Source organism: Phyllostomus hastatus, unplaced genomic scaffold (assembly GCF_019186645.2).
Source record: "Phyllostomus hastatus isolate PE091 unplaced genomic scaffold, TTU_PhHast_1.1 phas_contig_86, whole genome shotgun sequence".
Taxonomy (NCBI): Eukaryota; Metazoa; Chordata; class Mammalia; order Chiroptera; family Phyllostomidae; genus Phyllostomus; species Phyllostomus hastatus.
This window is the reverse complement of record NW_025333977.1, coordinates 23,374,790-23,389,251: the sequence shown is the minus strand read 5'-3', so window position 1 is coordinate 23,389,251 and position 14,462 is coordinate 23,374,790. Positions and strand designations below refer to the sequence as shown.

The following is a 14,462-nucleotide window of genomic DNA, read 5'->3' as shown; positions in this document are numbered from 1 at the left end:
ATGTCATTTCTGCAGGTTTTTAAAGACTTTTTAAATTTAAATATAGTTGGTATATGATATTATATTAATTATATTAGTTTTAGGTGTGTGACGTAGTGAATTGCAATTTTTATACTTCACAATGTGATCAACCCACTAATTCTAGTAATCATAGGTCGCCATGTAGACTTCCCACAATTTTATTGATGATATTTCCCTTCACCTTTTCACCCCCCGGCCCTCTCCCTTCTGACAACTATTTCTATGTATAGTTGGTCTCTGTTTCTATGAGCCTCTTTTTGTTTTGTGTTGCTTGTTCATTTGTTTTGTTTTAGATTCCACATATAAGTGAAACCATACAGTATCTATCTTTGTCTGACTTATTTTACTTAGCATGATACTCTCTAGGTCCATCCATGTTGTTGCCAATGGTAAGATTTCACTCTTTTTCATTGCACAACTTTCCACTGCATGTATGTATCACATCTTCTTTACCTGTCCGTCTATTGATGGACACCTAGGTTGCTTCCATATCTTGGTTATTGTAAGTAATGCTTCCATGAACATAAGGGTGCGTCTATCTTTTCAAATTAGTGCTTTTATTTTCTTTGGATAAATACCCATAAGTGAATTGCTGGGTTGTAAGTTACGTCTATTTGTAGTGTTTTGAGGAATCTCCATACTATTTCCAAAGCGGGTGCACCAAACTGTAGTCCCACTAACAGTGAACAAAGGTTTCCTTTTCCCCACAGCCTTGCCAGTACACGTCGTTTGTTGCCTTTCTGAGACCAGCCACTCCGACTGGTGTCAGGTGTTATCTCTTTGTGATTTGATTTGCGTTTCCTTGATGATTCGAGAAGTTGGGCATCGTTGCACGTGTCTGTGGCCATCTGCATGTCTTCTTTGGAGAAATGTTTGTTCATGTCTGTCCATTTTTTTATTGGATTGTATATTTTTTGTCATTATTGAGTTGCATGACTTCCTTATATATTTTCAATATCAACCCCTTATCAAATATATCATTTGTGAATATATGACCCCACTCAGTAGGTTGTCTTTTTGTTTTGTTGATGATGTCTTTCACTGTGTAGAAGCTTTTTCGTCCTAAGAAGTCCTCTTTGCTTATTTTTGCTTTGGTTTTCCTTGTTTGAGGGGATAGATCCAAAATAATACTATTCGGGCTGATATCAAATAGTTTACTACCTATGTTTTCTGCTAGAAGTTTCATGGTTTTAGGCCTTACATTGAAGTCTTTAATTGATTTGAATTTATTTTTTACATGGTATAAGGGGCTGGTCCAGTTTCATTTTTTTCCCATGCATCTGTTCATTTTTCCCAACACCACTTGTTGAAGAGACTATGGTTTCTCCATTGTATATTTTTGTTTCCTTTGTTATAGTTTAATTGATCGTGTGAGTGAGGCTTTATTTCTGGGCTCTCTATTCTGTTTCATTGATCCATATGTCTGTTTTGCACTAGTACCATACTCTTTTGATTATTATAGCTTCCTGGTGTGAATTGAAATTAAAGAGCATGATACCTCCAGCTTTGTTCTTTTTCCTCAAGATTGACTTGGCTATGCAGGATCTTTTGTGGTTCCATATAAGTTTTAGGATTATGCAGTTCTGAGAAGAATGCTGTTGGTATTTTGATAGGGATTTCATTGAATCTGTAGGTTACTTTGGGTAGTATCGTCATTTTAACGATATGAATCCTTCTGATCCATTAGCCCTGTACATCATTGATTTGTGTCCTTTCTAGTTTCTTCCTTCCCTGTCTTACAGTTTTCTGAGTACGGGCCTTTCACTTCCTCGGTTATAATCTATTCCTGGGCGCTTTATTATTTTAGATATAATTATAAATGGAATTGTTTTCTTAATTTCTCCTGAGTGTTTATTATTAGTGTATAGGAATGTGAACCGATTTCTGTATATTAATTTTGTATCCTGCTACTTTACTGAACTCTTTTATTAATTCTATTAATTTTGCTGAATTCTTTACATATACATTATCATGTTACTTGCCTCTTTTTTTCCGGTTGAGATGCCCTTTGCTTCTGCAGCTTTTTAAGGACAAGGAGCTCACGGTCTCATAGGACCAGACACTTTGAGTGGTCTTGAACTGGAAAACGTGTTCAATTGTGTAATGATGGTAAAAGAGATAAGAGATAAAAAATCATTCTCAATAACCTTGTCTTAACAACAGGTGCATAATAAAAACTAATAATTTACTAACCTACTTATTGGGCAAAACTCTCTTGTCTTTTCAATTGGGATTTACCTCTTTTAGTGGAACCAGACTTTTGCTTCCCTGGGTTTTGTACTGGCGTTGAGGGAGTGGGTGATGTATTTAGAAAGTATCGTAAAGACCAGATCCAAAGTCATCCAATCAAGAATATTTCAACACATTGAAATACAGTGCCAGACTTATTTCTTTCAGGGCCACAGAATAGTAGTTCATCCCAACTTCCCAACAAGCCTTGCTCTTCTATACCTTTGCCAGTGACTCTACTTTGTCCCCTTGTTCGGAACATCCTCCCCCATTGTCTTCTGGCAAATTGTCATTTGGTCTTGGACACTCAGTTCTGATATCACCGATGCTGTAAACATGTTGCAAACTCCTCTGAGTACAAAGTGTTATTTCTTTCTCTGTGTATGTTCCCACAGAGAAACAAAGAAACAGTTATATCCTGTCAGCTTCTTCCGGATGGAGCCCGTCTTTTTATTTGTTTGTCTCTGTACTAGTTTTGGTGTTCGTTACACAGTCAACATTCAAATGTTTGCCAAAGAATAGATATGGACCCTTTTTTTTGTGATGGGATATCTGACCTATGAATTCACAACAGATGTAGTTATCTAACCTATAACTGTAATCAATATAGTGATCTGTTGTGTAGATTTTTTTATTTAGACTTAATGTTAGACATTAAACACATTAGATCGTTCGCTGTCGTTGTGAATCTACAACTAAATGTCTAAATGGTTGTGAGGCATGAATTGTTTCATTTTCCTGAATCTGTTAAATTGAGAAGCCTCTCCTGGGGTAAATTTAAAACCTCCACTGTCAGGGACCTCCAGATCCCAGGGCAATAGCCTGCCTTCTGTCCTGAGCCTCCGGGATGGGTGGACCACCCTCCTTCCTAATGCCTCGGGCCAAGGAGTGACTGAAACTTCTGGTTGTACACGTCCTAATTGCTACAAAGCCACTGGCTTTTGTCCTGACACCAGTTTTCTTAGGCACTGTTGACACAGGCAACCTGGTCCTGCTGGCCAGCCCAGCAGATCTGCTGGCAACTAAGCCTGGTAGGGAAAGGATTCATTTCATGACCTACTTCCCTTCTCGACCCGATTTTGAACCTTTGACTCTGAGGTTCTCAAAACCTGTGTGATGGGAGAGGCCCAGTGTTCAATAATGGTTTGGATGGTGACTTTATTCTGAGCTCTGAGTAACCACATTCAGAGTGACGGGACAGTCTGCTGGGTCTGATGCTCGCTCTGGCACTCCAAGCTTTATGACTGTGCAAGGGCATTTAGCTCCAAACAAGCGTAAAATGAGCATAATATCTGCTCCTCCTGTTTCACAGGTTCTTTTGAGATTCAAACAAGGGAAATTTCAAACAGTCATAAACTGTAAAGCATTGTACAAAAAGAGTAATTATTATACTTAAAATTTATTATGTGTGTCCCAACTGCATTAGGTTACTATAATCACATTCTGAAGGCACACAAAAGGGTCTTAATTTATTATAATCATCTGAATCAGGCTCTTTGGACATCTGTAGGTATCTATAAAAGTCATTACCTATGTCTTCTGCATTTGCATGCCACTTCAGCCATTTCTCAAAGGTCACATCTAGTTTGCTGCTTCCTGCACTTTACATGAAGCAGAAGATTAACCCACATTCTGGAGTATCCTGTGTAACATTTTTGTGAAGTCAGGCCGAGGGCGTGAGTGGGCAAGCTCTGAATTGCCATACAGCAGAAGGAAGCCTGGGAGATTTTGTTTGGAAGTTTAATTCCTTTGTGCTGCCTTTAGTCAGCAGCTATTTGGAAGACTCAAATGAAAACAAATACTGCTTGTCCTGGCAATCAGAGGAGGCTTTTAGCAGCTTCAGTGGCCTCATGAGGATATTTGTTTATGACTGCCTATGTATGAGACCCTGGAAAAAAATTGATCCCCAAGGTTCAGATCTTATCCCAAAGAGCTCACAGTCTAGTCATTGCTACTATCGGTAACAGAGATGTGAGTAAAAAAGAACTCAGATTAATTTTTTTAAAGTCTCATTTCAACTGCCACATGCGTGTGTACGGACGGCAAAGGAGAGAGGGATGGAACGGGACCAAGAAAGGGGTGAGAGAGAAAAGGACCAGAGAAAGCTTGCGAGAGGAGTGTGCTGGTGAGGACGGGCTGGAAGAAAAGGGGAGTCAGGAACACCTGCGTGGCCCCCAGTGGCCAAGGCGAGAGCCGCTCTGCTACAGCTGTGGACCCTGCGCGAGCCTCAGTGTCCCCTTGTGTCCAGGGAGAAGGCTAAGTGTTCAGGCCAGATGTAAACCTTCCAGTTTTATGATATAGGTTTGAAAACAAATTGACATGTGAGGGGCAGTAGTGGGTGATGGTCAAGGGTCCTGGAACCAGAATGCTTCTGTTCGAATCCAGCCCACCACTTTCTGCCCGTGTGGCCTTGGGCAATTCACTGGACCCCCATTGGTTGGGGTTACCTCCACACTGAGAACCGTGACTGGCAGACAGCAGTGTCAGTATGTTTGGGCTATTATACTCCTGGGCATAGCTTGATGGAACACAGGAGGCTTTTGGAGCTAAGCAAGTACTTTGGCAATACAGGAATTCTTTGTCTTCTATGTGATAATAAAAAACAAGCAAACAGGCTTAGGAACTGGAAAGAGAAACTCTTGTGTTTTTTTGTGCTCTTCCAAATTGAATTGTAGCCCTGGGAGTGAGGGAACCAACTGAGGGCTTTAAGGTGAAGGGGTCAGTGTGTCGGACCCCTCTGCGAGTTCCTTCCTCTCTCTGTCCAGGCTTACCTTGTTAACTGAGTGGTGGTGTGCTCCCCTCAGGCTTGCTGTGTGGCTTGTAAGGAAGTCCATGGACACAGGACTAAACAGATCTGAAATTCTGTAGTGGAGTAATCTCATCCGAGAACCCTTCTGTGACATAAATGTATTTGTGCTTCACAGGTTGGCTTAATCATTCCCTCCAGTGCTTTGCTCTGTGGAGTAGAGTGCATTTGTGCTCCACGCAACTCTTTTGGTCCATGCCTACTCTCAGCGTGTGGGAAAGAAAGTTTATTTAACAAAGGTGGTATTGAGTAAAAGAAATAAGGGAAGAAGGGCAGGTGTAGGAAGGTTACCCAACCAGATGGGAACCTTCCAGAGTCCTGAGCAAGGCTCCTGCCAATTCGGGCCCTCCAGCGAGAGAAGGCAGCAATAGGTAATGTGGATTGACTTCTCACGTGCTCTTTCTTCCTTCGTGTGCCTGAGAACTGGGGCCCAGACAATTAGGAAGCTTGCCCGGGTCATGCAGCTAACGAAGGGTAGAGCCAGGACTTGGCCCTGGCCTCTGTCCAAGGGCTAGGCTCTCCCCTCTCCATCATATTTCCTCTACCTTTTCTGACCTTGTTCTAAGAATTTCAAGGCAGGATAATGGAAACGTGGTTCTTCATAATCTTTTCTTTTGGGAAAGCCTGGAAGATGGGTTTCTGCTGCCCTGACATCCTGGTATATATGTCTCAGTGTAGGGCCGTGCAGCTGGTGACTCTGCGTGGCCCCCAGCTAATGTGAGGTTTACTTTGCAAGTCACTGCAGCTAAGCTAACGTAGTGAGACTTTATTATAGGACAGTCTGAAATGTTAGAGAGGCCTGACGTAAACAAATAAAAAGAGCATTATGAGCTCTGATATTCTAAGTTCTATACCAGCTATCTTTTTAAAAGCACTATAAAGTAGTTACTATGATCACCCCAACTTTACAGGTGAAGAAACAGAGGCAGAGGGAGGTTTGGTGACCTGCCTGGTCACCAAACTAGGTCACCAATGACCCAACTAGGAAGTGTCAGAGCTAGGATTGAACCTTGGCCAACTGACTTTGCAGTCCACACCCTAAAATAGTACACAGCACTCCGGATGACAGGGGAGCGGGGAGAGGAGTAGAGGCTGTGGAGTGCTCTCTGTGGGCATAGGGAGCAGGGAAGATCTGATTTGTAGCTATTGCTAATTTCCAGATGGCCAATTTCAAGCTACTGACCTCATATCAACTGACTTGTAAATTTTAACAGTAGATTTTTGTGACCTGGCAAGACCTAGTTCCAGCACACCACTGAAGGCCATTGCCAAAGAAAATGGCAGGCTGAGGCTAAAACAAAGTCATGCAAGTTATGCTTGAGCACACTTGACTCTAGAGACCTGGAAAACACAAGAGCTGGGGTGGAGGGAAATGGGGTTGGAACGTAGAGTGGGATCCGACTGGAATGTCAGGTTCAGTTTCTGTTTGTTTTTGGTCTTTTGGGTCCCCCCCCCCGCCCCCCCCCCTGCCCCCCGTAGGAAACTGGAAGTCAATGGAAGTATTTAAGCATCCAGGTAATGTGATCAGCTTTTTAGGGTAAGAACTCTGATAAGCTGTGTACATCAGGTTAGAGAGAAAGAGTCTAGAATTCAAGTTAGTAGGCAAATACAGGAAATAACATACAATCAAGGCAGCAGTACGGGTAAGGGGTGGAGGCTGCAGGTAGAACAAAATTTAGAACTGTTGGCAAGTGGAATTGACATAAATTGATGATCGATTGGACATCCTTTGAGGGGAAGGAGCTGAAGAAAATACAGGTGTACGTTGCTATGTCACTTTGCTTTTATGAAAGGCCTCCATTAGTACCTGTTTGCACTAAATAAAAAGTTCTGAGAGGATTTTGTTATTGTGAAAAACAAAAGCAGCATTCAGCGTTTGTTTTGCAGCAAGCCCTTAGGGAGGCAGCACACACTCCAAGCAGGGACAGTGACGCCCCCGCCAGGTCTTCCCCAGTAACTGCAGTCAGAATCTCAGGATTAAGACGCCAGAGCTTTGAACTGTGTCTGTGAGCATCTGGGCTCTATCTCCACTTACTTTGTACATTCATTAGTGAGATGTATTCTAGGGTATCAGAAAAGCCTAAGGGAGCTCATAAAAGTGTTATACTTAGCATAAAACTGGATGTAATTAAGTGCACTTGTTATGTTTGGTAGGTTATTTGGGTGTTCTGGAAATACTAAAAAAAAAAAATGTTTCCATATAAATTAATGGTACTGCTCCTTTGCCTCGTGCCATTTCAGCTTACAAAAGCTTTCACAGGAATGCTGTGCTTTCAGGTAGCAGGAGAAACCTGTATCAATGTTTGCTTCCAGCTTGAAAACGCAAGTTGTGGTCAGAACAATAATAAAGAATTTATTGGAGTGAGTTGCTGATTTGGGAGTGGATAAGGGTTGGGTAGAACATGTTCATTTCAAAGAGCTTTTAGGCTAGATCCCGAGATATTTGGAAATATGCCCCTGCGGCTTAAAAACAACTGATCAGGGACTGGAGATAAAAATTTGGAAGTCATCAGCATATGGACAGAAGTCATAGCCATTCAATTTAATAGGCTTCTAGTTGGTAAGCACTCCCTATTTGCTAGGCATTGTGCCGTAGCAGTACTTCAGCTTACTCAGGGAAAGCAGCAGTTCTGCCGTTGAATGAAATAAAAAATGGTCCCTGGTGAGTGTGTCTCAGTTGCATGGAGTGTCGTCCTGTAACTGAAATGTGGGTTTGATTCCCAGTCAGGCACGTATCCCCAGTCTGAGCATGTAGGATCCCCATATGGGAGATAACCAATTGATGCTTCTCTTTTGCATGCTCAACTTTCAACTTAAAAAAAAAAGAGGTTTTCTTTACTTTTCCGTCAGCCCATTGTCCTACTGCCTTTCTTATCTCTACAAACAGTGAAAGTACTCCTCTGTACTCACTGTCTCTGTTTCCTGATTCCCACTCATTTTGTAAGCCATTACAGCCTGGCTTCCAGCCAGACATCTCCAACTGAGTGTGCTTACTAGGTTCACCAGTGATCCCATAACCAGTGTGAAAACCGATGGCCTATTTCACCTCTCTGCTAACATTTAACAACTTGCTCTTTCTTGAAACTCTTTTCCCTTAACTTCTCCTGCCTCTTGTTTCTCTTGCTATACTATTAACATTTTTTTGTAGAGGTGGGGGCTGGGACTGGAGAAGATTTTTAAATGATTGGTTCATTCTCTCTCATCCACTGTCCCTTTAAATAATGGTGTTTCCAAGGTTTCATTTTTTATTCTACTCAACTTTACAATTCCTGCTTTCCCTGAGCAAATTGGCTTCCCCTCTCTAGTGGAACTTACCATATTGCTAAAAAGCCTTCAGAAATGGCGATCAGATAGCCTGACTGGGGTTGGATTAGAGATCCAGCCCCCAGAAAGCAAAGGAGCATTTTTATTTTTGTCATCTGGGAGGGACTTGGAAGGAGGACCTTGATGTCTCCCTGTTCTTACTGGAGGAGAGTGGAGCTGAACACTTGCAAAGCAAAGTGTGGGCGTCGGGCAGGAGGATGAAGTGTGGACACCTGTCCCCCCGACACAAACATCTGTGTGCTTTCCCCACCCTTTTCTCCTTCTCCAACCTACTGACCATTCATTAAAGCTCAGTTCAACCCAGCCAATGCTGTCCCCAGGCAGCCTCTTCAGACAGCCTCCGTCTCTTCTCTCCTAAACTGGATCACAGCCCGCCGTATTTTAATGTACATAGCTCTATGTTTGAAGTGTCTACATCATATCATAATCATCTCTCGTGTCTAGGATGTTCCCACACTCAGGGCCTGTGAAAACTTCCCTCTTCCCTTTTTGGTTCTTCCGGCTGGTTGAATAATTCAAATGACATACAACAGACTAACAGGGAAAAAATAAAATTGTAATACCTGCACATGTGGAATTCACACAAGCATGAAAATTTCCAAAGAGGGGCATAATGAGGTCTGTATGGCATTTTGCACTAAGGAGTGGGAGGTGGGCAATTCACAGGGAGATGAGAAAGAGTCAAGTTTCAGTAAACAGATTTTATATCACCACCCAGACACAATGAGACACAAAGGGGAATCTAGCAAACAGACGTGTGCCTGGCTCCTCCCTGCCTGCTATGCCAAATTCAAATCAAATGTGCTCAGGTGAATATGTGAAGGTGACTCTGTTAGGGTTCGCTTTCTGAAGCAGGTTTTCCTATCTGTATATCTTAGGCAAGAAAAGGGGAAGAAAAAAACTTCCACCTTTTCTTGAGTTTGTTGGGTTTTTAATTGTTTTAAAAAATATAATCTGCCTGCCAAGGTGGTACTTTCTGGGGAGACTCCCTCCTGAACCCCCCACAACATTGGTATGTTTCTCGAAAATAGGCCCTTGAGCTTTAAAAGTTCATCCTGTACCCCCAAGACTTAGACCAGTCATGACCAAATAGACACTTAAATGGTGATTGAATGAGTTAGTTGACTTGATTTACTTAGTGATTTTTAACCTCACTATGTACTGAAATCGCATCAAGAGCTGAAAAGACACCCATGCCTCAGGTCATGCTCTTGGAGATGATTATTTAATAGGTGTGGGATGGGACTCAGGCACTGGTAATTTTTAAAACTTCTAGATGATACTAATATGCTGCCAGCTTTGAGAACCATCAGATTCAATGAATAAAGTAATATACCAGTGCTTGCTGGAGGTCAGATGTTTTAATAAAATTTTCACAATAGCTCAATGGAAGGAGATGAGTTTGTTTCTGTTAACAACACATGGAAAAAGCAGAGGCTCAGAATGGTATAGTAACTTTGCATAAACCACACAGTTGGTACGAAGCAGGACTAGGCTCCGAGTCCGACACCTAGCAGTTCCTTTCCAGCTTCCCTCCAGTGGGGGGAATCCATTCGGTCCCATCCATTCTCTCAAAAATGGTGCATTAGACAACTGGCTCAGCTGTGCAACATCGGGAGAAATGTTGTAATTGCTCTTTTATACTTCCAAGAATGAGGTTTGATGGGAATTAGCCCTGCAAGGCATGTCTATGTCACAACTACCATGTTTTTTACACTTGTAGGGCAATTATGCCTTCTTTTTTCCTGGGCTGGGAACCCAGTCTTGGCTCCAGGCCCCCTTTCTCTGGAGTACACTCGTTCCAGTAGCTTCGTGGCCCACTCTTTCCACTCTCCCTCCCCTCCAGTGTCTGAAGTGAGCCTATAAATCTAATTTTCCTTTCCAAGTCACCTGTAATTTCTTTGAGATTCTGATGTTAATCTTTGATGGTTGTAACACTGTTCTTCTTTTGCAAGTCCAAAATGATGAATACTTATTACAAATAATGTTTGAAGAATTATAATATCTCAGATTCACTAGAAGATATACTGGGATCTTGCAAGTCAAGCATAAATTACAAGTTAGCTTAAAAGGTAGTTACTGATGGCCAAAACCAAGTCAAATTGTTCTAACCATTTAAGTTGTAAAACTTAATAAACTGAGCAAACGTTCCCTAAATACTGTAGATAATCTTATTTAACTTACTATACATAAGGACTGTCATGCTTGTTTCATGGAATAAAAACTGAAGTAACACTTTTTTATAATATCAATTATTATTAGTTGGCAAATCATAATAATAAACAGTTATGTAGTATTTCATTTGTGCCAGGCACTGTTCTAAGTGCTTTTCGTATGTTAACTCATTTAATCTTCAGAAGAACTCAATGAGTGAGATACTCTAATCCCATTTTACGAATGAGGAAATTAAGGCGTAAGAGTGTTAACTAAAGCAAACAACCAGTAAGTAGTAGAAATGACATTCAAACGCAGGCTTTTCCAGTCATTAGAGGAAGATTGGTACGGTGCCGTAATTCCTGAGTAGCACTTAGCCTGGACTAACACCTTCAGCGCTTGACCTGAGCAACCAGCAGCGCAGAATGCAAGGCTTGGGGAAATCCTGATGGAGCTGCTAAATTCCTGAAGGGAGCCGTTAGTCAAAGGGCTGAGCTGGGCTTCTCTGGCACACAGTAGAGGCAGTGATGACGAAGATATTGAAATCATTGGATTATGCCCCCATGATGCACCTAAAACTTCTTTTGGCTACTAATCATGACATCCTACTTATGCTAATGGTCGTTTTTCAGTCCTAAGCTTCCTTAAATTGCCAAATTGTTAGCTTTTTAAAGAAATTCTTTCAAATTTGCCTTCTATACTATGATTCACTCATAGTCTTACTTTTGCCACTCTCTAGAATTCTCCTTCTAGATTCTTCTTTTCAGCCTGTCAAAGAATGTTTTCTCCAAGGTCTGTTTCCTTGACACTGTGTTTTGTCTCTTTGCTACCTCTTCCGTGTTTCACTGTTTATTCGAGTTAACAGTTACCTCTGAGCTCTTCCTCCAGGCTGGACCTCCTCGAATCTCTGACCCTGTATTTGTGATCTGCCTTTGGACCTGTCCACCTAGATGTTCCATTGGCTTTGTGTGGAATGATTCTAAAATGAAATTTATCTTACCTTCCCTGAATGTTCTTCCACCTATGTTCTCTGTTTCTCATACCCCAGGTGAAAACCCTGGGCCCTTTGAACCCTTGCTGTGTGTCCCCTTGCCTGCCTACCTGGTCCCAGCCCCTCCACTCTTTGAGCAGTTGCCAAGGACCATCAACTTAAAAAAAAAACTTAATCTGAATCAATGCTTTACAATTTAAGGAATTCCTTTATATGAGAAAGTCTCAGAGAAAGTATAGGAAGCTATGAAAGCTTCAGAAGAGATGGCAATTTGGGGAAAGGGAGGAAAACAAGACTTAAATTCTTACTAAAGTTCCCGGTCCATCTCTTACCCACCTTTGTCGTAGAGTCTTTACATATAGTAGGTTACTAATTAATTCTTATTGGAGACAGTTATGTGACCTTTGGTCATGTCTTGCCATAAACACTGAGGTTTTTCTGTTTCAAAAGAGTCCTGCATTAGTGTGTCTCAGGTGATCTGTACAGTGGCCTCAAGTGCAAGTCATATAATTTGCATGCCAATAAAGAAATTTCAATCTGCATTTAAAAGTGTACTCCAGCTTTACAGTGTTTTAAAAAGATGACCATAAATTTTCAAGCAGACAAATGGTCCATGACAATATGTCTTTCTATAATAAGTGGGAGTAAAGCAGGATTTAGAGAGTAGAATTTAAAAAAACTGACCAAAACCGTTTGCAGGATGAAATGACCATCACTACAAAAAGTGGAAAACCGCTGACTTAGAATGCAAACCTTTCGATACAGGAAATGAAGCAGGTAGTGGATTACAATAGATGCTTTAACTATTTAACGTGGGTTGCTCATGTTGAAAGTTGACCTCATGCTAAGTAATTTATGTGTATAGGTATCAGTGTACTGTGGCTTTTCCCCAGACTCCCTGTCTCCTTTGAGATAAGCATACAAATGAACTTTTTAGAGATCATTTTTTTTCCATCTGTTTAACCTGAAACAATTTTAGAACTTTGTAATCATCATGGTCTTAATAACAAATGTACACAGTGTCTCAGCTTCTCTGGAAACATTGGACTATCTGTCCCTGAGCTGACATTTCAAGTTGCAATGATAATAATAACCAACTCATAGAAGGCTTAGTATGTGCCAGCCTCTGTTCTAGGTGATTTTGCCTTTTGCTTTTTTTTTTTCATGAACGCTGGCTAATGGTTTTACAGTGCAGTGCTTCCCAACTCTTTTCACAGCACAGCATATGTGTACAGTACTAATATTTACATGGGACCCTGGGATAAATTGCTTAAGAACTTGGCTGCCCAGGGGCTGAGGGCTTGTGTATAGCAGGACATCTGCACTCTCTTTGAGGCACACCCGTGTGCCCAGAGCACGCAGTGCTGGGAAGCTATATCAGGGTGTATCGCAAACTTTATACAGTTCTGATTTCTTATGATGGCATTAAATATTCACTAGTCATCAGTGTCCTGTTTCATACTGTACAGAAGGGTGCTGTTACTCCCACGATTCCCCTTCCTGGGGTTTGAGAGCCACTAGGAGAACGTTCGTGCATGTGTGCCAGTACAGTGTCCAGTCACTCGGACACTTCCAAGCCTCTGTAGTGTGACCAGTCACTGGCCTCCAGACTGCTTCCAGATCTCTCTCTCTGAAACATGGCCATTAAATCTTGCAGGGAGGTCAGCTTTATCAGTGTACTCAACAGACAGAGCTTGTCTAAGAAGTAAAGAGAGGGGAATACACTCCACGAGGTCTTTGCGGAGTGGATGACTTGGGTCTCCTCTCTATGTTCCTTCTCCAACCAAATTACTGTGAGCACCTAGTGCAGAGCTTGAGGTCGATGCCCTCAGGCTCAAAGAGCATCTGTCTGTTCTTCACACATTTCTGAAAAGCTCCCGGTTATGCCTGAATCGGCCTGCTCTGAATGCCAAGGCCACAGCTGACTCTGCTTCTTCCCTCTCGCACACTCACTCCTTTCTCCCACTGGCAAAACAACCAGACACACTTAAATGTACAAGCTTAAAAACACTTTAAAAATACTTAAGGCAAATATGAAACTTTCTTCTCTTTTAATTGCACTTTAAGTATTCTTCCTCCACTCCTGCTATGCTTTTGGAACTGTGATATACTAACCTAAGAGAAAAAAAAACAAAATGGACCGAATCCCTAAATTCACAGGTTCTAGGTTTTGGTCCCAGAACGGCCATGCATCCAGCTACATGGGCAAGTTTATTTCATTTCTAAGCCTTCCTGATGAGATGGGCCTGCTGATACCTGTCCCATTTCCCTCTCAGAACTGATCTTGAAAATCAAAGGGAATCTAATGCCTGAAAATATTCCGTAGGCTCTAGAAGCAAAAGGTAAATGCAGTTTGTTATTATGTTAAAAGTGGCCAGGAAGTCCTCAAGAGCAGTAGCAGTTGCTTGTAAGGATTTAAATTCATTTTTTATGTCATCATCATTTATTTATGGCTAACATGAATTCAAAGCAAGCATGCAAATCAGGACATCAGAAGACACAACTGTCATCATCAAATGTTAGTCTTCAGAGAACAACATTCTCAGAGCTGGTGAGTGTGACTCTAGGGATGACAAAGCTGACCTGTGTTCTCCCTCTCCATTCCGTCCCTCACCCTGCAGAGCAACCTGATCCACTACCTGGGCCTGAGCCATCATCTGCTCGCACTGAATTTTATCATCGTTTCTTTCGGCAAGAAAAGCGCATGGTCATCCGCTCAGGTGAAGGTGACGGACACTGACTTTGATGGCGTGGAAGTCAGAGTGTTTGAAGGCTCTCCAAAGCCAGAAGAGCCGCTGAAACGCAGCGTTGTTTATATCCACGGGGGAGGCTGGGCCTTGGCAAGCGCAAGTATGTCCTGGTCACCTTCAGGTTGTTTGGGGCTGTGATTAGCCCTGGGAGAGAGGGGCATGTCGTTGAGTTTGACTTTCTAATTGG

General features: G+C 42.0%; 1 protein-coding gene across 1 annotated transcript in view; it reads left to right on the top strand.

Annotated features, from left to right (window-relative positions):
- The window catches only part of NCEH1 (neutral cholesterol ester hydrolase 1), a 57,165-nt gene that overhangs the window by 21,563 nt on the left and 21,140 nt on the right, over positions 1-14,462 (top strand). The window contains exon 2 of the mRNA XM_045851564.1: positions 14,147-14,375. Coding sequence (XP_045707520.1) covers positions 14,147-14,375 — 229 coding nt within the window. The remainder of the gene's footprint in view (positions 1-14,146; positions 14,376-14,462) is intronic.